The 25,490-nt window shown below is 40.3% G+C and overlaps 1 protein-coding gene across 11 annotated transcripts in view; it reads right to left on the bottom strand.

Annotated features, from left to right (window-relative positions):
* The window catches only part of CRIM1 (cysteine rich transmembrane BMP regulator 1), a 197,647-nt gene that overhangs the window by 104,853 nt on the left and 67,304 nt on the right, over window positions 1-25,490 (bottom strand). For 6 of the 11 annotated variants that reach the window (XM_074011967.1, XM_074011966.1, XM_045369505.3 and 3 more), the window contains one exon: window positions 3,517-3,637. In XM_074011967.1, the coding sequence (XP_073868068.1) occupies window positions 3,517-3,637 (121 nt within the window). Of the gene's footprint in view, window positions 1-3,516; window positions 3,638-4,745; window positions 4,989-25,490 lie in introns of those variants that run through there. The other 5 variants (XM_005576141.4, XM_074011965.1, XM_045369504.3 and 2 more) reach the window with 2 other exon arrangements.

Below are 25,490 nucleotides of genomic sequence, written 5' to 3' on the forward strand. Positions count from 1 at the left end.
ATTTGGATGGGAATGAAGGAGGGAGGAATGTATTCTTCAAGACAGGGGAGAAAAGTCCATAAACACACTTTCTAGCCCGTGAAAGTACAATAAATTCTTACAAAAAGGGAGTTGTTACTTTCACTGAAGGTAATTCTTTACAGCTAAAGTTTCAGATATTTTACCTTATTATGTCCTAAAATGTAAAGGGCTTTCTCCCCTGATTTCTCCACATAATCAGCTTTGCTCTCAAATGGCTCTAACTTCTTAACAATGCTCTAAAAGTATGCTGGTAAAAGTCAAATAATCATAATATGATCTTCTATGTTCTATAATGTTCTTCTTCATGCCTAAAAATCGTGCTCTTAAAGAGCGGACATTTAACATGGCTCACACACAAGAATAAAGTTATGTAGTTTTTCTCTTAAAATACTACCACTATGACTACATGTTGGGCTTTTGTTTTTCATTTTCATGTGATTATTTGGGTTGTTATTCTCTAATCGATGTACAACCTATCACCCCATCACCCTCCGTAGGAATCCACTGAATATGCTAAACTAGGCTGAATGGGTCTAAGCCACAGCTTGAGTATATTCTGCATTTACCGACTCATTCAGCACTAATGCATACAGAAGAAAAGAAAAGATGACACAATTCCTGACCTTTAGGAACATCATATAGCTGATGAGACAAGACTTCACGCATGCGACAATTCAATAACAATGTATGAAAATCGATAATTAATTGACAGCATAGGAAAGGATATGTGGGAAGTTTCTCGGCAGTGGGACACGTGTTGGTTGAAGCATGAATACTTCGTGGACAGAGAAAAATTTAATTAGAGTCCTGCTGGATGAGGAATATGAGAAGAGATGGAATGGAGAGAGAAAGGCATCCCATGCTGCGAGAGATGAGTGCTGTGCTTGGAATGGAGGGTTTCTACAGGATTGAGGAGGACTGCACCATACAGACGGGGACTGGGGGAAAAGTGCAAGGGTTTGAAAATGAGACAGGGAGCAGTATGACAACCCAATGGCAGAAAGATAACTAGAAACTAAAACTATTCATTCTTTTTCTTTTCTTCCACATATAAATCATCTTGGCTAAGAGAGGGCCTGTTAATCCATTCATTCACCCATAGATGTGGGCTGACATATTATGTTTAGGTACAAGAGGCTACAAAATACTCCCTGTCTTTGAGAATCACACAGGACAGGAGAGACAGACAAAAAAAATCAGTGTGTTCAATGTGTGATGAAAAGTGCTATGATAAAAAGATACATGGGGGATGGATGACAAAGGAGCAGAGAGGGCACTTAAGTCATCTTCAGGGGCCAAAGAGTGACAACACTTCAATGAGCAAGAAATGCAGTCTTGAAGGAGAGGCAGAAGCTGCCTACATGTACACAGAAGGGCAAGGGAGCCCAGGAAGAGGTAGTGGCAATTGCAAAGGCAGAGGGCTTGTGAGAGAGCTGGGGGAGGAGACCCTGTTCAAAGGGAACAAATGAGCAGGGGATGAGTATGGGTCACTGATGATCTGACATACAGGAAACTAAAGAGCTGTGAGAACCTATCTCTTCTCTGCAAATAATTTACAGTGGGATGTTGAATGACTTCCTTCTCTATGTTTTCGATGTGTTGATTAGAGACAAATTTAACTCTGGCCATTCTTCGCTTTTGAATGCCAAAGTCAAAATTATGTCAATACAGTAATAATCATCTTCAAGTTTTATTTACTAGACTCACAGAAGCTTGAGGATAAAATGGAAGGCATCTAGTTCAACCTCCTTTCCAACCTAATATAATTCTTCTAAGCATTCCGGGCAGGTGGCCATCCAGACGGAAAGAAATCTATCCAGCTCCAAGGAGCTCTGTCTGCCTCAGGAAGCAGCCAATTCACTACAGAACATCACTAGTTGTGGGAAAGTTCCTTTTTAAATTGAGACTAAATATACCTTCCTGTAGCTTCTACCAATTTCAACCCCCTAGAGTGACTGAAAAAATAGCGGACCATGACTCCTATGTGCAGAGGATGCTATGTGACATTTATAATAGTGAACTGAGAATTGTCCATTTTCCTCACTAAAGGACTTCCTCGTTAACAACTGGCTTAGTTTTGATTAATTAGGTTCTCCAATATAATGTACCATCTTCCTTTTCAGGAAGACCCTGAAGGGACATCTGTTACTGTTAGTGATGCTCCATTTATCTCCTTCACTGATCAGTAGTAATACCTTATGTTTGCAAAATATTTCAATCCTTCCTAAGCATCTGCACATAAATTATCACATTCTAATGTCATAGGAAGGTTGCTGCACCAATGTATGTTATCTTCACAAAAATCTTTGCATCTGTTTTATGATACAGTATAAAGGACAGGTCTTAGAGAATCCTAGGTTTGACAGAACAAAGGCTAGGAGATACCAAGGATCTAACTTATTTTATGAGAAGAAAGAAGGAAAAAGTAATTATCAGAACAAATTCTGGATGTCTCTTCAATTATGGACAAATAACTGATACTTACCTTACCTATGGACCACATATACTCCTATCTTATCAAACCATTTGCATAATCACAGGTACTCATGCAACAAACCTAGAAGCTAAATGCCTGGCACTGGGACTGAGGAAGAAGAGGTTGGAAATTGAGTTAAATAGGGCACAGTTTTAACTCATCTTATTAAATGTAGAACGAAAGCTGAAAAACATGAGATGACTTAGTCATAAAGATGACTTGTTGACCTGCAAAAGATGGAAGGGAGGTCATGGCAGAGAAGAGGGGTGAGTGGGGGGGAGAAACAGACTGTAAACCCTACACTTCCAAGAACAGTCTTCCCCAAAGCCAAGTACGAAGGCACAGCTCTATGGTGGTGCTTCGTAGACTATAAAGGACAGGACTCAGAGATCCTCATGTTCTAGAGAAAAACCAGTTCTAGGGGGGTAAGTGCATGCCCTGCTACCAGGGTTAAAATGACAGTGGCTCCTCCCACCAGTCAAGCCAAAGAGAGACGTGTTTGTTACTCCAGACAGCACTGTAAGAATGAAGACTCCTCTGGGCCTCAGAAAGAAATGGGTCTGGGCAGCCGTGTGACTCCAAACATCAAGGGTCCCTGTGGAGCGGTGCTATGAAGCGTGCAATGCTTCATCACACTGAACATGTTGTTTAAGCACCTACAAGATTCACTGCAGAGGATCAAAAGATGTGCCTACTCTTGACAGACACCTCACTGCCTGCCTCCCTATCTACATACAGAGGGGCATATTTGCTTATATAGGTCCCAGCCCTCGAAAGTGTACAGGCACCCTTATAGAAAGAATCTATAAGGGTTAATGACTTAACCTGATGACACCTGGTTTTGATCTGAGGAAAGATATATGTAAATACCAAGTAATGCAAACAGTTCAGTGATTTCTTCCAGAGAAACAGGAAAGGACTAGGTTTCTCATGGGAAAACAAACTGCATGCTCAAAATGTACCTCAGATGATGCTAACAAACGAGGAGAAAAAACTTGACAAACTAATGGCAAACTAACCTTGTTGGCAAAGTACAGCAACCATCTGCGGTGAGTCTGACTTGAGTTTCGTAGCTATCCAGGGGACACGCGGTCTGCTGAACAGGAGGGCATTCCACAGTCCTGCAGTCCACGCCGAAAACTGAAAGGGGGCAAACAGAGAGGCACCGTTTATTGTTACATTTACTTGCTTTTGGAGTCCCTAAATGAAATACTAGCTCTTGACAAATTTCCAAAGTCTCCTTGCTTCCAGAAGCCCAGTCCTAGTGTTGGTATATTATTCCAGTTACTGTTACAGAACTGCAATATTCCTCAAATTTTCTGTGTAAGGAAAGAGGTGGGGATGAGATATTTAAGAGTTACAATGAAGACAGAGAAAGAATTAAACCAGCAGTGGTTACATGGATGGTGACAGTTAGCCAGAGGCATTTCTGATTGACAGAATAGTTCAAGAGATGGACAAGGGATCACTTTGCTTGGAGTGTTTATCTAGCAGTCTAAAAAAAAGAAAGAAAAAGAAAAACCCAAACAAAAAAACAACTGGCCGATGATTAGAAACTTGCAAAGAGGAAATCACTATAACTCAGAAGTGTTCACAGACCACATCGGAAATGCTGCCACAAGAGCAAGGATGTTAGAAATAATATAAAGCAAGAAACAGCTGGGACACAACAGTACATCAAATGTTGGCAAAGAGGGTGAGTAAACAGTCAAAGATGACTTGGCACATGCTATAAAGTAAAGAGGGCAGATGTGGGGGGGAGTTGGCAAAGAGAAAGATTGGGGCTGTTGCATTATGAAACTTCTGGCATTTTGATGCATGTATCCATCTAAAAATAACTTTCTGTTTTATGTATGATGATTGTTTTTAAATGTAATAATTCAAAGTGGCAGATATAGCTGCAAATAAGGTCTCTGACCTTCTCTGGGGGAAATGAAGCAGATTGCCATAGTACCATAAATTTTAACCCTACCTCCCCAGTCAAGCATACTTTGAAGGAAAAAAAGAAGAAAAGAGGAAAAGACACGCTCACTATCTGAAGGTGCTTATGTACCTAGTGGATGATCACTCTGGTTCTCTGACTACAAGGCCAGAAGTCAAGCTGCCATTAGCCCAAAGTGGCAGATTCAGAGGACACCGGTGAGAAGGCCCATCTTCATGTGGAAGGAGAGACCAGGGGTGGCTGAGGAGGGATCTGCTACCCTCTGATGCAAAGGAACGAGGCTGCTGAGACAGAGCTCGTGCATACCTGGTTTGCACTCATAGAGGTCACAGCACTCTCCCGGCTTCCCTGAGGCTTTTGACACTAGTATGTTCAGGTTTCCCGGCTGGCAGACTTTGCGCAGACAGCCTGCGGGGTTGCACACGCAGCGGCTGGGTAAGGGACAGCACTCCCCAGGAGGAGCATAACCCTCGATCAGAACAGAATCTTCAGGACAACGTGGAGAGAACTGGACTTCACAGCGGGCCTTGGAGCAATCTGGCTTCTCTTCTAAATGGGAGAGAAAGAATTTAGCTTATGCCCAGGGCAGTGTGGGGCACTTTCAACAGAAGAACAGACAGTCCTGATGATCTATTTAAGTAGCCAGAGAGGAGGGTAGGGAAAGAAATTCAGTGTAAACCTTCAAACTTAGTTTAACTAACAATGAAAACCTCACCCAAGATCTGCCCATGACACCAAAATATGAGCCTGAAATTCCCTTCTTCTCCGTCTTCCTACCCACTTGTGTTAAACAATGAACATCTAGAGCAATGACCAAAATGAAGAAATGCGAAGGGAAGATGCACCCACGGCGTGGAGAATCTGAAAACTGGACCCATTCCTTGACTAACTGAAAGGTCTTTGAATTCAAAAGAGTTTTAAAGGCTATTCTTTGAAAACAGTGTACCTTAAAACATAAGCAAATCATGGCCACTTCAGAAACTGGAGACAATGTGTATGACAATCAACATGGAGGAAATCTACCTGCACACTCTGAGTTTCAGTGGCATTCTATTAAGAGTCTGTGACATTATGATGTGGCAGCTAAGCAAGATGGATAATGAGTCAAATTCCCGTGTTTAATTTCCTGAAATGGCACCTGATATGTTTCTATCTCTAGCAAAGCTCCATCAAACACACCTTATTCCCCTCTCTCTAATATTATCTGCTGACCAATTGCTGTATCTCAATTTTAGAGACGGGAAAAATAAAACAAGGTGGGTTTACTCAGATTTCACAGCGGGGGAGCAAAGTCCTGGCTTCTGGAACCCCAGTCCACAGTTTAGCTTCTTGGGTTCACTTTTAAGAGACCTATACGAACATAAGGCCCTTGAGGAAAAGATGGAAATAGACTAAAAGACATCATCACAGCCCATGACCTTTGGTGGGAGATGGGGAGTTTAGGAGCCATTAGGTGAAACTGATGCCAGTTAGTACCAGGCAATGTTTCCGTAAGTGTTCATTGGTCTTCCTAAAGTAAAACCCAAACAGAGAATTGTGTAGTAGGATAAGACCCAAAAGGTCACCTAGTTTAGTTTCCTCATTTTGTAGATAAAGAACCTGAGGCCCCAGAGCTTAAGTGACCTGGCTAAGGTCATTGGTAAACTTAAAGAATCCAGGTCTCCTCATTACAGTCCACTCAGGTCTTGATATCATAGCTGTGGATCTCTTTCTAAAACCATGCCTGTTCCTCTAGTCATTTTCTACCTTGCTGTATCTTTCCTCTTCCTTATCTATTTCTTGTCTACTTAAGACATAATATAGGAGACCCTTCATACTTACAGTTCTAGTAAATTCACTGAAACATTGACAGAGAACCAGCTTGGGATACGTCAGTAAAGAGGAAAAACACAGGTCCCTGCCCTCATTAGTTGATACGGTAGTGGAGGATGACAGAACATAAGTAACAAACATTATAAAGAAGCAAATTATATAGTAGTAAAGGGTGATATGTGCTATGAGGGGAAAACAAGAACAGAGTAAGAGGGAATTGGAAAGCTTAGAAGAAGGGGGTAGCAGTTACAACGTGGTGAAAATGGATGGGCATGACTGAGAAGTTTATGGCTGAACAAAGACTTGGAGGAGTGAGGGGACGAGCCATGGAGATACTTGGGAGAAGAGCATCCCAGCAGAAGGAACTGCTGACGCAGGCTTATGTGTCCCAGGAAGAGTAAGAACGTCAGTGTGGCTGAGGCACAGCAAGTGAGAGGAGAAACAGGAGATGAGGCTGGATGAGCAGCAGGGGTACCCGGTTACCTGGTCATTTAGAACCCTTATGCCATTTTCAAGACTGTAGTGTTCACTAGGAGACAAATTAGAGCTTTGATTATATAGAAAGAGGAAGAGAATAATTCAGAAAAACAGGTCTTAGAAAGGTCGTCTTAGAAAGATAGGACTTTGGGAACTTGGGCAACAACAGGAAGGTGCACAATATCTGGGGAGGAAGGAGACGTGGGAGGAGGTTAGAAAGGCACTTGGCAAGAAAGAATATGGAAGAAGACAGATGCTAGCACTATTTACCACAGCTAGGTACAGGGTGTGCTGGAGAAGGAGATGAAATGGGTTGAGTCTTAATGCTGCCTTCCTTCTGCCACCTACCTCATGACTACACTTAATTTTCCTGTTGGAGAGAAGACTACTTCATGGCACTTGTGCCTCACTCAGGGCAAACATTCATTTGCAGGCCTCTACCCTCCCTGTGGCTACCGCCCACATGCCAATATCCAATAAGCAGCTTAAAGCAGAATGGAAAATAAAACAGCCTGTGTCCTAAGAGCAGACTTCATTAACACACATGCCATGTGCTCATGTCACAATAACCCCAGAAGGTGAGTTATTATTTGCTCCATTTTACAGATGATGAAACTGAGATTCAGATTTATTTGCCCAAGGTCACACAGCTAGTAAATAGTGATGTGAAACTTGGTCCATCTGGTTCCAGCTACGCTCCTCTGTAATAATATGCCTCCTGTCTCAGGAATCACTACTGTGATCCTGAGAAATCAGCTGATTTCTCTGGACACAGCTCCTTCCCTATCAGAAATGTGGTTTTTGTTAAAGCTACCAGGTTAGCTGCATCCCTGCTCCCTCTTACCCAGTCTTATCTCATTGCGTGTCTCATGGAAGCTACAGCCTATATGCCACAAGTGCTTGGGTCAAACAGGAGTCTCAGAGAATCCATCTAGCCCACTTTCATAGTATAACCCCCCAAGGAACTGCCGTGAAAACAGTACATGGTAACTAATAAGGAATTCCACTCTCAGAGCCCTGTCAGTATGGAGGAGAATAAATCAAAGAGCTGAGGAGGAAAAGGTGAATCTTGAATGTATGTGGATGAAGCTGGAGCTTGTAAAATGCATTTGGTAGACTGCTTATCTGGCAAACACATTGTTTTATAATTAAGAAAAGCTTTGTGACTTTGATTGCAAATAGCACTTAATTCCTACTCTTGTTAATTTGCTGTCATTAACATATTCTTATCATATTCTATTACATTTTTATTTTATAAAATATTTAGTATGTAATAATCAGAATTTTGAAACATATGCTTCAATTAAACATTTCCATTAAAACCCAACATATTAGTTCTTGCTGGTTATCACATTTTTTTTTTTTTTTTTTTTGAGACGGAGTCTTGCTCTGTCGCCAGGCTGGAGTGCAGTGGTGCAATCTCAGCTCACTGCAACCTCCGCTTCCTGGGTTCAAGCAATTCTTCTGTCTCAGCCTCCTGAGTAGCTGGGACTACAGGCGCGCGCCACCAAGTCCAGCTAATTTTTGTATTTTTAGTAGAGATGGGGTTTCACCATGTTGGCCGGGCTGGTCTCGATCCCCTGATGTTGTGATCTGCCTGCCTCAGCCTCCCAAAGTGCTGGGACTGATTACCGGAGTGAGCCGCCGCGCCAGGCCGGTTATCCCACTCTTTAAGTTCTTTTTGACAGCCCCAACATTGTCACCTCTTCACGTGTGTTTTGCGGTTCAAGCCTGAAGAGATGGATTTATTTCTTAAGAGCTGCCTTTGTAATAAAAGCGGAATAGGGTAGGCTACCAAAGACACAGTCGTCGATCAGAGTTTGACAGCCAGCAGGGATGTAAGAATGTTAAAAATGCAGGTTAAATCTTATTAAATGCTTTTCAGTTTTTCTCAAGATGATCACACTGGCTTTCTCTTTAGTTTATTAATATAATCAGTTGGATTTTAAATCATCCTTGTGTTCTAAGAATAAACTCTGTTTTTAAAGATCTTATTGGATTTGACTTCCTAACATTTTAAGATTTTTAAATTTATAAACTTGAGTTGTTCATCTTTAGTTCTCTCTATGATGGCCTTATCCAATTTTAGTTTCAAAGTTACACTAACTCTTTTTTTTTTTTTTTTTTTGGGACGGAGTCTCACTCTGTTGCCCCGGCTGGAATGCAGTGGTGCAATCTCGGCTCATTGCAAGCTCCATCTCCTGGGTTCACGCCATTCTCCTGCCTCAGCCTCCCAAGTAGCTGGGCCTACAAGCGCTCACCACCATGCCCAGCTAATTTTTTGTATTTTTAGTAGAGACGTGGTTTCACCGTGTTAGCCAGGATGGCCTCAATCTCCTGTCCTTGTGATCCGCCCGCCTCAGCCTCCGAAAGTGCTGGGATTACATGCATGATAAACCATGCCCGGCCTACACTAACTCTTTTAATGAGCTGTTTAGCATTCTACCTGTTTCTCTGCTGTAAAACCATTCAAATAACACAGGAATTATCTATTCCTTGATGTTTTCATACAACTCACCTGTGAAATTATCTGAACTCAGTATGTTTTTTGAAGGGGGAGGGGGAAGATTTCTTCTTTGGTTATTATTCAGGTGTCCTACCTATTTTAGAATTATTATTCCTAACTTGCATTTTAGCAAAAAGTATATAATCCATCTAGATTTTCAAGTTCATTTCATACTTTATTGACCAAGCTTTCTTTATTGTACTTTATATGCCAGTCCTTTTAAGTTTCTGAATCTCTTACTTCTTTATCTTTCAGATGATTGTGTTAGTTTTCCTCTAGTGTTTTAAGATTAATGCTCGGTTCATTTCTATTTGGCCAACTTATAACACACACATTTCTTATAGTTATTATACAAACAATTTTAATTATGCTTTGAATACTTCAATCAAATATTGCTCTGGTTATCTTCTGATTTTTCATATGTATTGTTTTCAATGTGACTTGCTGCTAAGTAATTTATATGTCTCCTTTTTAAAGACTTTTTAGAAGAGTGATATTAAATTTCTGCATAGGTAGATTTGGGGGAGCTTTCTTTTTTAATTTATAGTGTTACTGCCTGGTTGCCAGAGAATGTAGGCTGTACAATTCTCTACTTTTGTTAACTTCCTGAGTTTTGTATGTTTTTGGTTTTTAGCACATGTGTGTATGTATGTGTGGCCTCATAACCAATTTAAAAATAGATGGGTATTTGAAAAGAACATATATCCTCTGTTTATTACATATAATCTTGCATATTTATTAAATCAAGCTTAATTATGACATTCTGATTACCTATACCTCACATTTTTTATCTGATTTCCAAGAGGGATCTGTAAAATCTACTACAAGCCAGTAACTTCTCTTCAAATTTCCAAAACTTTAATTTTTCAAAGCTATGTTTTTAACTTCATGACTAGCAGGCATAAGATTCAAGCCTTCAAATTGTGAAGTTATGCTTTCAAATAATTTAGATTTCCAAAGTCTCCATCTTTCTTACTTTGTAATTAACATTCCTTTTTCTCTTCTTTCAACCCTCTATTCCCCTTTCAATAAATTACCTAGAATCCCTACTCACCCCGCATCTTCCTCTGCCCCAAACCAGTCACCAGTTTGTCACTTAAATGTAATACAAGTACCATAACATCAGGAACTGTTTTTCTGAAACCCTTTTTTTTCAGACTTTTTCTATAAATTCTCCCATTAGATTTTATTTATTCTTCTCTGTCTCTATTCCAAGTTTCTTCCATGGAGAAAACAAGGATAAAACTACAGCCACTCCATCAATTAGAAGGTTTTTCTGACATTACTTCTAAATTTTTAATTTTACCTATTTGAAAAGAAGTCGCTCCTGACTCCTTCCCTATGGTGTCTAATAGATCTATATGTAATACTTAAACTAACTTTTATGTCTGGTTTCACTGACAATGCTGCAACAGACATTTAAAAAAAAAAAAAAAAAGCCTGCCCAGATACAGAAAGATCAAAGTGACAACATCATTTGCAACAGAAATAATTATGGAAAAATAACCTGGTTTCATCATCTTAATAATCTTTAAGAAGTTAGTATTAAAATATTGATAGGCTCACCCAATATAAAGTGATTTCTACCATAACCCTGGAAAGTTTCTATCAATCCTAGTCACTTTAATGCGTATAACTGGATCTTGGCCATTGTTAGGCCCTCTTCAGGTCGATATGTCAAGAAAGTAAAGGTTGGTGCAAAAGCAGTTGTGGTTTTTGCCACTGAAAGTAATGACAAAGACTGCCGTTACTTTTGCACCAACCTAACACAATCATGATCTACAAGAAGCAAATGCATGCAAGAGTTTCTGCTTAAATGCAGATTTAAATAAAACACAAAGGCAAATGAAAAACTACTCGTGGTAAGAGGAAAAAAAAGAAGATAAAAATTACATTGGCAGATTACCATTTTTTCTATTTAAATTTTGTAGAGTCCCATACATCTGACACTGAAAACTTCTATTTCAAAATCTCTTCATATTCTCTTTCTCTCTCCCTCTCTGTCTCTCACACACACACACACACCTCCACACCCTCATGTGGGATACACAGCTATCCTGAGACAATCCTTGGGCGGTTCAAGCTACTTTGGGGAATTCGAAGGACCCCAAATTTGGATTACATTTGATAACAGGGAATTCAGTATGTAGAACACAAAGTCAAGCGAAGAGTCTAGGGTCACTGTTTTTCCCACACCTCCCTCTGATGTCTTTTATAATCTAAAGCCCTGGAGTAGCTGTGGTATCAGCCTAGAGTATCATGGGGGCCCTCGGTCACTCGGTAGCACAGGGAGACCAACCTTGAGAATTACGATTCTGGAGAAGACAGGCAATCAAGAGCTACACAGCACAGTGCCGGGCGGTGATAAAGGCTTTGTAGCATATTCAGTGATACGGGTGCCATGTGTCAGCCAGGTCAGTGAAGGAAGGTATCTCTGACATGGGCATCGAAACAGAGGCTTGCATGAAAGAAGGGAGAAAGCACACAAAAAACAAAGCAAGAGTGTTCCAGACACAGGGAATGGCAAAAATGATGGCTCTAAAACAAGAAGAAAGGGCCTACTCTTTTAAGTGGAAAAACAGACTTCACGATTATTAAGAAGGAATCTAAACTGATACAATTAATAGGCAGAAAATACCAATAAAGACTCAACAAGAAAAATGTTTTGATGCATAATGCTGCTTCTTCTTCTTTTTTTTTTTTTTGAGACAGAGTCTCGCTCTGTCACCCAGGCTGGAGTGCAGTGGCCGGATCTCAGCTCACTGCAAGCTCCACCTCCCGGGTTCATGCCATTCTCCTGCCTCAGCCTCCCGAGTAGCTGGGACTACAGGCGCCCGCCACCTCGCCCGGCTAGTTTTTTGTATTTTTTTTAGTGGAAATGGGGTTTCACCATGTTAGCCAGGATGGTCTCGATCTCCTGACCTCGTGATCCGCCCGTCTCGGCCTCCCAAAGTGCTGGGATTACAGGCTTGAGCCACCGCGCCCGGCCGATAATGCTTCTTATTAAGCATTAAATTCCCATGGTCATGCTGGAGAAATAAAAGAAATTTCCACTAATTGAGCATCTCCTACCTGTGGGGCATGCCTCTGCTCATTCTCACGTGCCTTTGTACTCCTGTGTGAAGAAGAGATTATATCTTCATCTCTGCTTGACAGATGAAGATTCAGACCCAGAGAGGATAAGAAACTTGGCCAAGGTCACAAAGTTAGTCGCAGAACTGCCAAAGCCCACGATTTTCCCACTAGTCCATAATGCCAAAAGCAAGAAGAGTTTCAACTGCAGCTACATTTTTCTTAAATACAGAGGAAAAAATTAATTTGCAAAGATAAAGAGGTTCAGGGTCGTTAGCGTATCCTTATTACTTTCTTGTTGGCTGTCCTATTTCACTTGTTCCTTGGCCTTAGAGATACCATGTGATAAAAGGAGGAACTTTCTTATATTCAGGATTACTTTGTTCTTCAGACTTCTATTACAAATGTAATACGTATGTCATCACTAAGTTTTTAAATTTAGAGACTGACTCCTTTAAAGTTACACTGTGAATTCTTTTCATACACATTCCATGATTTTATCATAACCTTTTTTGGCAAGCTTTGCTGTGAAGACTTGTTCCGCACAATCATAACCCCAAGGGGAAAAAATTAGACTTGTTGATACAGTCCCAGAAATATTTCATATTTCAAGCTCGTTCAGAAACACCCACTGCACTTTCCCAGCACTTTCTTAGACTCTGAATTTAGGATTTAACAGCGATGGAATCTTTTCAGAGTCTTTTCTTGGTGGTTTGTCAAAAATGCCATATTAAATTGTTTTTGACTACCTAATAAAGCTAGTTTGCATCACAGTGGAGTATAACTTAGCCAAATATAAAGGGAAAAAAAATGATCTGTCAGACTATAACATGATTCTTCAATTCAGTGGTTCTCAACCCTGGCTGTGCATTAAAATTACTCACAAAGATTTTTAAAATACCACTGTCTGGATCCCACCTCAAACCAATTAAATCAGAATTTCTGGAGGAGGAGCCTGGGCATTAGTACTTGTTTAAATAGCTCCCAGGGTGATTCTATTGTGCAATTGGGCCTGAGAACCACTGCCTTACTCTAAGCAAACAGAGAATCTTTACAATGAAGCTCCCTATTGACAGTACAGCTTCGCCAAGGGCATGTTCAAACACCCTGGCAAGGCACAGCTGGCCAAGTGCCAAAGCAGCACTGAGCCCTCCAGATCTCTGCCTGCCACCAGGTCTAAGGCATATATTGGGCCCCACCGTGCCTCTAGGAATCTCCTGAACCACACGTCTTTTCTTCCCAAAGGATATTATGGAATTGCGTTGATAATGATGCTTTAGATTAGAGATTTGTTAAAGTGTGGCCCCTAGGCCAGTAGCGTCAGCATCACCTGGGAGCTTGCTGAAAATGCAGAAACTTAGACCTCACTCCAGATCTACTGAATCAGAATCTGCATTTTAGCAAGATGCACAGTAAAGTTTGAGATGAACGGCTCTAAAGTGGTGGTTGTCAAACAATGATCCTTGGACCAGCAGCATCAGTATCTCCTAAGGAACTTGCTAGAAATGCAAATTCTAAGGCCCACCAGACCTCCAGAATCAGAAATGCTGGGAGTGGAGCTCGGTAATCTGGGTTTGAACAAACCCTAGAGGTGATTCTCATGCGTTCTATAGTTTGAAAATTTAGTGCTAGAATGATTTTCAACCCTGGCTGCCCATTAAAAACCCTCGGAGAAGATTAAAAATCCAAAAGCTCCAAGTGCACCCCAGACCAATTCCAATTAAACAGAATTACTGGAAGTGGGACCGTGGTATTGGTACTTTTTTTTTTAAAGTTCCCCGGCTGACTCCAATGTGCAGTCAATGCTGACCCATTGTTCTAGGGACCCTCAACTCCTTCATCCTCCACACTCCCAGGGAATTTAAGCTGCTTTAAATCTTAGGAAATCGGATCCAACTAGCGTTCCCTGGAATCTTCCTGGAAAAGTCAGAGCTTCCTGGGAGGAAGAAAAAAAGTTCAGAGCAGCTTCCAGGATTTGCCTTTTATGGGAGTGGGAGAGCCAGATGCCAAATGTGGCCTGTTCGCATCCTACTGAATTTTAAAACAGTTTTCAAATATTTACTGAGTCCAGAGACATTTTATTTCATCTGTTAATTCACACCAGAAAAATATATCCAACTTAGCCGCAGAAAAATTTGCCATTCAAATAATTATATTTATATATTCACACACCATAACAAATTTCAAAATGTAACAATGAATTTATTTTTTTTAAACGTGGCAGTAAAATAAGGCCTAAGGATGGTTTAGATAAATGTACAAAGAACTAAAGATTAGTTTCAAAACGATTAATTTTTACCTAATAAACTACAGTCTTCTCTGAATACCTCCCCCACCAAACACATTTTGCCATAAACACTGACCCACAAAAAAGGCATCAAAGTTATTAGAGAATGGGACAGATGACTAACGAGGAAAATTAAATGAACTAAATTTGTATAGCCAGCTCAGCAACATTTTAACAAGACTCTTTATAACAGCTTGAAAATGTCACAGAGGCATAAACATTAGAAATTAAGAACTCCCCAGGTGATGTTTACCGGAAGGTGGCAACCATTTTAGAACAACAAATAAAACCTCTATCAATTTTTCCTCCACTGAGGAAGGGATGCGGTAACTTGGTTCTTCCTCTGTGCAACAATGACAGCAATTTGAAAAAAGTACATAATAAAATGTCAGATTTTAAATATGTCAGAGTGAAGGGTCTGGTGTTCATCTGTAAAATGAGGGGCTGGCCCTTGTGGGTGTCTCCTATGAACATACTCCAGCCAGATGTTCTGAGAGCCCTTCCTATGTGGTCAGGTTCCAAGGATGCTCAGTTCCTGTTCATTCAAGGAAGACCGACAAATGCTTGCTGAATTAAAGGAGGAGCCAGTCAGGTTCCTTTAAAACTCAGGTATTTGTCAACACTCTAGAGTTTTAGTAGTGCGTACAAAGTGTGATCTTATGTGATTTTAAAGACAAGGAACAGTAAAACAAGGGTATTATCAGTGATGCTGTCAATAAGTTCCTGAGTCCCCGAGGTGGCATATGGATTTCAGAGGTTTTTAGAAAGACTTCAAAGATATCATATGTTGATCTGAGATTTCTGAAAGTGACTTTACTTACGTAATTAAAATGATATAGCAAGAATAAAAAGAGGGTGCTGAATAGAGTGTACAGGGCAAAAATATATCTATTCTACAAGACTGTCTTGGAGAGTAAAAGAATATATACTTTTTCATATTATGTAAAATATAAAGCATGTAAGTATAAAAACATTTCATACATATATGTGTATATCTATATGTACACACACACACACACACACACACAGAGTACTCACAGGTCTTTGTATTTTCTTCTCTGTTTGTTTTAAACCTAACATCTAACACGATGTCCCAGAGCACAGATGTAATCACTCCATGCTTGCTATGACTCATTAAGGTAAAGTTGATTCTGAAACACAGACACACACTCATAGGCATAGGTACACACACATACAGTCCTCTTGCATGCCAAAAGTTTTAGTTTCAAGTGCTGTTTCTCTGTCAGCTTCCATTACTTTCTCTTTATAAATTGTCTCCACTCTGGAGAGAAGGAAGGAAGCAGCCTTATATAGGTAATTTCTCCTGGAGACTGTTCTCAGCTATTTCTACATTCAAGATGTGTGGACGGGCCCTGTTTACAAAGTTGTCAAATTGACAAGATGGCATATAATGGTAAGGAGTGCCTCCAAAAACAAACAAAGACGTCCCAGTGTTTATACCCATACCATAAAGGCTCTCCCTGGTGAGAAACTGCTTCTGCAGACCCCTCCCAGAGGTGGGCATGCCTCTGAGAACAGCCTCATTCCGGTCCCAGGACTCCTTCTGTGAAGGCATCTCCACCCTTTGGGCCATTCCTTTGGCTCCAGCAAACTTCCTAATCAGACTCGCACTGAGGCAAGCCCCTGATGGAGCCCCGCGTTTCTATGCCCTGTTTGTGTCCTTTGTGTATCCACCACGACCGCCAAGAGGGCACCCAGAGACTACAAATATGTGAGCTGCAGCTGAGCAAAGGGATGTGTTTACTTTCCATCCTGAACTACAACTTGACCTACAGCAAAAACAAAAATACTGCAATGTGTATTTTTTTCCCAGAAATGATAATTATAGTACTCCAAACATTTTTCAAACTTCAACTACCAAAATAGAAAAGGCATTTCAACAAATAATTTATTAAATAGGTACTTATATTCTTGGTAGCCCTTACATGGAAATCATACTTTTTTTTCCTCTTCGTAGCCATTAAAGGGCTTGGCTTCTGGCTCAAAGCCATCTTCCAGGGCAAGATGGGGTTCAATCTCCCAAGGAGAGGTAGGAGGAAAAAGTACTCCCTGTTCATCACAGTCAGCATGAGTTTATAAGCACCTTTTTCTACTTCAAAATACCGGCAATTTAAGCATTACAGTTTGTATATGGGGAAACTTTTACGCATCTGGCTGATGGGATGTGCTGGAATAGAAGTCTAAGGCTAGATACACCCTTGGTCCCAAACACAGAAGCAGTACTTACACTCCTTTCAGGAGCATCATGAGAATCCCAGCTTATTTTAGCAACTCTCTCTGAAGGGAATGCTCCCTCACCTGGTCCCTTACTTCTAGTCCAAGTCTTTTTGATCCCAGGACTCCCATCAGGACACACCCATTGTAACTACTACTGTCAGACTTCCCAACACTCTTTAGACCATTGGTTCTCAAAACCTGAGCAAGCCAAACGCTTTTCTAAGCACAGATTGCCAAATCTTGTCCCCAGTTGCTAAATTAGCTCGTCTTGGGTGAAGCCTCAGGATGTGCATTTCAAACAAATTCACAGGCTCCTGATACTGCTATTTAGGCACTGTGCTTTGAGAACTACTACTTTATACCATATCCACTTGCAAACATCAGTCTCTTGTAAGCTCTACTATCTTCTCTCCTCCCTCTAAAAACAGCTGCTTTCTCTCTTTCTGTATGCTGGTCTGTCTATTCTATACATTTTAGCACAGTAGAGCTGGCTCAAGGTATAGAGAACAGCGACAGGCTTGATGGACCTGAACAACAGTCATCCCAGCCAATCTCATCCTCTTCTATACCAAACAGCAACCCACACAGAGCCCCAGCATCTCGAGCCTGAGAGAATTCAGAGAGGACTGCAATAGAGGGACCAGGCAAACTGTTGAGGCTTCCACAGCAAGAAGAGATCATGACTGCTGCCAAAGTGAACAGTGTGTCCTGCGTCAGTGTTGTTCCCATATTCCAGGATTCCCTTCCATTTTCAAACGTCACAGGACATCATGATTCCACAAATAAGTCTCAACAGATTATGGAGAAACAGCTCTCACAAAGCCACATGCCAGTAATTGGGAATTTGTGTTATGTGCAATAAGAGTGTCATGAAATTTAATTCCATAAATGTTGTGGGGATTGGGCTCCACACAGGTGCTAGGGACCTAAGTTCCTTTTAGCTTTTTTGCCCTCAATCCCTATGGTGCAGCCCTTGGCCATATGGTATTCCAACTAGTGGGAGAGGGGAGAAGTTGAAGGGGAAGGCGCAACTCTAAATGGCATTGTGGGAAAAGGTGCACTGTTATTTCCGCTCACTTCAAGGACCAAGACTCAGTCACGTGGCCACACCTCTCTCTAGGGTGTCTTTATTCTGGGTGTCTGTATCTTTAAACATTTTATATCTACGCAAGAAGAGGAGAATGAACACATGTATATGGGGACAATCAGAAACTTCTGGAACAAGTTTCCTAAGACAATGAACTGTAAGAATAATGGAAGTATTTTTGCCTTAAGAGTGAATGTAAGTAAAGCATTCTGAAGAATCACTTGAGAAACACTCAAGCAGTACGTATACTTCTTACCAAAGCTCTACATCTGTCTGTTACAAGAACCTGCAAGATTCGTATTCATTAACTCCAGGAATATTTAACAACCAACTGCTAAATAAGAGACACTATAATAAGTTGTGTATTTTAATAAAAACAATGATGTATAGAAAACCCTTTGTTCTCAACAAGCCTAGATTTTCTGTACATATGAACTTTAAGGAGAAAGCCCAGGCTTCTTTTGCAGTATTCTATAGCTCAGAATTTTCAACGAATCAATCTAATCCTTCCTACAAAAAAGATGAATTAGAGATTTGAAGCTTTAATTACAAGAGAATAGGGGAATCAATATTACATACAAATGTGGGAATGATTCTGTCTACAAGACTTACTTGTCAAAGGAGAAAAAAAGTTGTCTTAGTCAGAAATTTGTAGATATGAGTAAAGAAAAAAAAAAGTGACTTGGAAAAGCCAAATGACTTGCCCATGGGTCATTTACCTATGAATGTCAAGGCAGGGCCGGAAGCCCAGTCTCCTGGGGAATCCTGCACTGCTTCTATCAAAACACACAGTCATCATCCTAACCTTCTCATTTTTCAGTCTTTGCATCTTTCCCTGATGGTTATTTGATCTCTTACATAATATTTAAAATTGCTTAGAATCTAGCTGAAAAAGTGTTTGATTACAAAGTTCCTTTATCATGAAATAAGCTAAATATACAAACCAAACCAAGACAAAAATAACTTATTTATTAGTCGAGCGGCTAAGAAAGGTCAGAAGAGCAACCTTTGGTCATAGGACAGCTGTAGTGCTGTCCACCAGCCAGGTGCTGATAGGCTACCCACCCACACAGGCGGAGCCTCGCCCCCTGAGACAGAGTGAACAAATGGGCTAGGAATGGGAGGGAGGGCAGGCCTGCAAGATGGAATACAAGGGCGATTAATCTGTCTGTACACCAAGGGTCTTGGAGCTGGAGCCCTAGACAGAGACAGTGCCCATGAGGAACAACCTAGGGCCTCCCCATATTATAGGGACTTCTCTGCAACAACTGAATCCCCAGAAGTTTAGACCTCCAGCGATCTCCTTAACCCGTTCAGAAGATGAAGTCCAGCCAGAGAAAAGTAGAAGCTCTTCCATGGCATTATGGGATTTCACTCCATTCAGTAATGAGAGCCGCTGGTAAGACTAGACAGGGTCTCTCAACATGAAAGATGGTAGAATGCTTCATGTGGAAGTTGTGTGTCTGCTTCAGGCCTTGGCTCGATATGGCTCCCACCTTTGAAAGCTTGCTGTCTACAAGACCCTCTTATGCTGCATGGCTTCCTCACAGTTCAAACAGTGCTTTTCTGCTCTTGTTCTGATCCTTGGTGTTGTGAGGGAAGTGAATTACCCAAACATCTCCTGCTGATGGCTGAAAGACTCTGTCCCTATACTGAGGGGATGCATCTGCCTGCCTAGTCTTGTGAAGGCACTGCAGATCTCCTGCCTCGCAAATGAGGAGGATGAAGCCAGCCTTCTCTATTTCTTCCCCATTTTTTCTTCCTCCTTTTTTTAAGACGGAGTTTCACTCTGTCGCCCAGACTGGAGTACAGTGGCACGATCTCGGCTCACTGCAACCTCCACCTCCTGGGTTCAAGAAATTCTCCTGCCTTAGGCTCCTGAGTAGCTGAGATTATAGGCACGCATCACCATGCCCGGCTAATTTTTGTATTTTTTAGTAGAGATGGGGTTTTGCCATGTTGGTCAGGCTGATCTTCAACTCCTGACCTCATGATCCGCCCGCCTCAGCCTCCCAAAGTGCTGGGATTACAGGCGTGAGCCACTGTGCTTGCCCATTTTCTTACCATTTTTAAAGTCACTGCTACTCTCATTCCCAGGAAAGTCATTTATTAAAATTTGGCGTTTATGTCAATGCTATCCTTTGTCCATGTTATAACTAAAAACCATAAAAATGTGCCTCGAATAGGGAAAGCACTACCCATACAAAAAAAGGAGCCTCATGGGAGGTCAGATATAAACAAGGGAGAGTGGTAGTACCACAGGTTTTCTTTAGTGATACTGGGAGCTTGATGGACTGGCTCAACGTGAATTTGTATTCTAAGTGATTTTTAACAACAGATTAAGAGGCTACCTTTTGTCCCGGACTTACTGCCCATTTTCTGAGCTCCAGGATCTAGGCTATAGCTCTAATTCCTAGTTCTACTTGGACATACCAGTTCTTCACTATCTTCCCTATTCAAGATACTTTCTTCCAAAGAGGCTAAGGGAATCCCATAGTCAGATATTCTGTCTTTAAAAAACACACACAATGTTTGATACAGGTGGCTATTGATACACGCTAGGGATTTTACTTGATCTCAAAGACTTAAATAAGAGACTTGAGACATCTCAAATGACCTTCAAGATTAATGATTGTAACTCAAAAAGGGAATTCAGTCAAGATATCATTACTGGGCCTCCTATAAAAAAGGGATGGAAACAAAGTAGACTCAGAATTTTTTGCAAACACTCTGTTGTACAATGCCACAGATCATAATTGCCCCAGAAAGTGAAATTTTTTATTGGCCAGTACACTCACTGAGGTATTTCCACAAATTGCTCTTCTTGGTTCTGGACTATGCATTTCAGAGATTCAATCTATTGCCAAATACGCATGCCGGCTTTTTAACTGGCTCCAGATTTCTGTTTTTTTGGTAAAGAACCATCACTTTCTAGTACCTTGTTATTCCTCTGCACTCCCATCACCAGGCCTTCTTTTATAAAGAAAACAGTTTTGACTAGTTCATGACTTCCTACATATGTGATAATGGGCTAAAAACAACTAGGCGGTTGGCTTGTCACCAGATAAGTGATTTTCTCCTGCACAGGGGCTATTTCATAGCACACCTGATTCAAATGACAAATCACTACATGGCATGGATCCTCCAGGTCACTGTTTCATAAATAACTGAATTCATGAATGTTAAAGCAACAAATTGCAAGGGTCTACTCTGTTGGTTTCTGAGTAATAAATCTTGTATAATTCACAGTTGCTCATATTTAGCAATAACCTCATACCTAACTCTTCCACCCATTACCCACTTAAGAATGCGTCAGAAGGCACCACCTCATCTGAGCCTCTGATGAGAATGTTGCTGACAATGGAATTTGTCACCAGTAAGCCTCCTTTTGAGTCAGAAAAGGATTTTTCAATCTGTAATTACAAGGGCACCCTGGAATCTAATTTCCATTCTAAATTAGGTTATTGTGAAGCAAGAATTATTCAATTAAGACAATGATTTTATATTGGAAACTAACTTAGACTAACTTCCAATAACAATTTAAAAGTAAGTAATCTAAGTTTAATCTGCCAGAAATATGTAAAGCTAATAAGAGTTCCTTAACAGAGTTTTCAGTAATGAGTCTAACACCGACCTGTACCAGTACTCCTAGTGAAATAGTTTTAACATGAAAATTCTGCTCAGCAGTTATCTTCTGATATTATTTCTGAATTAGTATGTCTAACAGTTGAGGTCTTACTATCAATATGTTTAGTCTGCTAGAGCTGTTTATTAAGGCTGCAAACCACATCATCTTTATATTACTCAGAAAGCCAAGTGGTATTCATTCTTTCATTTGCAAATGTTCCTGAGCGGCTACTTGACCCACAGTGAGTATGATACCCAGTCCCTCACCTCCACAAACTCACTACAGAGTTCGAAAGAACAAGAGGAACATTAGCTAGCATGGATTATCTCAGCCATGGACTCAGTCCTGGGCCTGTCATTAACTGCTTACGTGATTTGGACAATTATTTTCATCTCAATGGGCTTCCATGTCCTCTTGTACCAACAGGAAGGGTAGCAAATGAATCCTAAGGTTCTCTGCACTCCAAGAAGACAGAACAATGAAGAAATTATTTAACAAAAGAAAACAACAACCAAAGAGGTGACTGCAGGCAATCTGTTATATTTTGGGGGTGGGTACATGTGATAATTTAATACATTCATACAATTTGTAAAGATCAAATCAACAACTGAGATATTCATTGAGGCACATGAGTGGCAGGAACAAAAAGGACTGTGACTAGAAAAAGAAGAGACTAGGGTGCATCGCAATTGTTGAAAGAACTACATGGAGGAAGTGAGAAATTTTTATCAGGGTTTTGAATTACAAATATGATTTAAAGCAGGTGAAGTGAGGATGCTGGAAATAGAGACTAAAAGTAAAAGGAGAGTGATATGTGATGCAGCACAGTGGCCATGCTCCCATACATCCTACTTCCCAAGGACACAGCCCTGCTGCAGATGAGCAGACCATGGCCTTAACTGCCTCTGTGCTTTTCATCAGATATGTCCATCTCCTACAATGCTCTTCCCCAACATTCATCCATCCGGCCAGACTGCTACCACCTACCAACCAACATCTACTGAGCAACCATGACATCCTGGGCACTTTGCTAGAGGTCTGGAGAGACAAGGTTGAACAATACATGGTTCCCACCTTCAAAGGGCACTGTGGTCATCTTCAAGCAAAAGCCATCTCCTCTGTGAATATCCCTTCACCTCTGCCTCCCCCACAAGTTGGATTCCTTCCTTCAGTCTATTTTCATAGACTTTATGCACAACCTATTTTATAAAATGTTCACATTGCATCATTAATTATTTATACTTATATCAGGGCAATCCATGACCAAATGTGATTTCCATGAGGACTGGGCCTGAGTTTCATACATTTTTGTTTCCACACAGCCCAACATAATGCCTAGACCACAGCAGGCAGGAAGTCAGCTATTATATCCTTTACTGATACCTTCTATTACTCTTAAATCTCTTTTTCTTTCTCTATTTCTTTCTATCCACTTACCTATGTACCTGTCTGTCTAGTTTGTTCTACCACTTACTACTAGTCTGTGGACCTCGGTCACCTTTCCTAGCTTCAGCTTCCTCATCTATAAAATAATAAAAGTCTCCACCTCACTGACTTGTTGAGAGGTTTAACTAACACATCAACAGCTGAGACTAATACCTGGCACATAAGCAAGCATCTATTATTAGTTCTGATTATCATTAGCTACTGACCTTTAAATAGTTACAAAAGATTCTGGAATCTTTTTATAAATCATGGAACCCAGTCAACAATGTAAAGTCTTAACAATCAAATGATACAAGTGCAGAGGACTCAAATACTTTAGTACCATAATCAGGTAGAACCAACCCAAAGTATGCAAAAACATATCGAATGTACAAAGCCTTCCTATCCTAGCTACACAACAATCGCAAAAGGCCTGAACTCTTTTACTGTGTAATTACCACCATTATCTTACTTTGGAAATGTCTGCACACAATGAATTGCACATTACTATAATGCGTACTTCAACCACATAGATCTTGTTAACAAAGGAACATTGTGAAGTGGATACGGTACTTGAGTAGCTGAGCAGGGGGTGTGTCTCAAGGTGTAATTAACTTTATGGACTATTCAAAGGTCTCCAGGTCCAGCATGGTAATTATTTTAAATAGCTAAAAACGTGCTCTATCGGAAGCCCTGGGTGGTCACGTGGTTCAACAAGTCCAAGCTGACTCTAGCTTAGAAGTCCCCAGTATGGCACTACTTACCTTAAATAGTACGCTGAAATTCTCACAATCAGTTCTGAAAACAAACTGCCTAAATTTATTTATAATTTTTAAAGGGCTATGGTACATTAAAATGAATTTGAAAGTACCCAAGAATCTCTGATTTAGACAATTAAGAGATCACACAAAGCTGTAAAATACTCTAGTATGGAAGTAATTCCTTTCTTACCTAAACACTCTAAATACTGCTTCCATTATATATGCTACTCACATGCTTAAAAGCTCATTTGAAAGAAAGTAAAGTAGGTTTAGATTTGATAATGCACTGCAGTATTTCTGTAACCAGTCCTTGGTGTGACATATTTAAAGAAACTGAGGAAATATGACAACAAACGACAATGGATTAGAATTAAGAAAGCAAATTTCAGCCCCAGAGCCATTACTGACTTTGCAGTAACAGTTCCTATGAGAACAACCATTTCCGAAGCATTAAATGAAGCATTTAGGGAGTTATAGCATAAGCATCCCAGGAATAAAACTGGCATCATTAAATCTGGGGAATTTAATTCATGAAACTGACTTATACCACGTATTTTTAATTTTTCTACCTCAAGAATCGTACCATTAAGGAAACAAAACCATAGTATCACAATACTATCAGAAGCAGAGCTTGCCCCTTCCGCAATGGTAAATTACTACCTAAATTCACAGTGAATCTGAATAGCGATAAGTAGTGAAATAACTCTTATAAACACTGGCAGCTGCTGAGAGCAAAGCTTCTCAGGCCACTCAGTTATTGGAATCCAATCTTGGATATTCAGGATTTCAAATGGCACTTAAAACTATTCAATTATGCAGGGGGAGAAAGGTTTACCACCCTGCCACCTTCTATTAACTACATGCTCTATGAACTGGTACAGGTACATCCCCATATATATAGTACTATACTAACAGACATTCAAATCAAAGATTGAGTGCTACTAAAGTACCCTAAAGATTTTTTTAAAATTAAAGAACTTTAACTATATTGAATACATAAGATAAAACTGCAAAATAAAGGGAAAAAGCCCCCAAGAAACAAAATAATAGGACTTACAAATTCAAATCAATAAAAGTGTTCTTCAAAGTCACCTTAGGAAGTTATCTAGCTATTTCAATTCTGCCACTTTTCAATTCTTTTATGTAATGTTCCTTTTGACATTTTCTTTAAAGGCAGTTCATGAGATATACAATAAAATCAGCCTCAGTGCCTAATAGTCTGAGTTTATGTTTTAGCAAAAACAGAATTCCCCAAAGTGCTTACCTATTTTATTAATCAGGTATGACTCCATATGCCTTTTGGCTGTTTCCCAAAATAAAATTCAACTTCAAAAAATCAAAGTTTGCCATTACCAAAGCCATTGAAAAAAGTGCTGCAAACACTGAAGGCAATTAAAAACAAAAAAAGGAAGGAAGGAAAGAAAGGAAGGAAAGAAGGAGGGAAAGAGAAAGAGACACAAAAAACATTCCTCCTTATGCAAGGGCAGCTACATTAGGACAAGAAAATGGGCCTCCACGGTAACGACTGTGAAAAGAGGACATCTTCTGGATTTTAAAATTTGTTTGAGATTTGTTTCAAAGAGTCCCCACCTAAGAATCTCAATGTGAGATACGCCCGACTACATTTTATTCTACTGCTTTTTCGCCAGCTGGTAATTCCCTTTCCCTGAGTAAGCTAGGGCAATATATTTGCAATTCCACTGAAATGTTAATGTTAATTATTTTTCTTACTGAAAGTAGGAAAGAATTTGAGTTTAA

This window comes from Macaca fascicularis, chromosome 13 (assembly GCF_037993035.2).
Source record: "Macaca fascicularis isolate 582-1 chromosome 13, T2T-MFA8v1.1".
NCBI classification, from domain to species: Eukaryota; Metazoa; Chordata; class Mammalia; order Primates; family Cercopithecidae; genus Macaca; species Macaca fascicularis.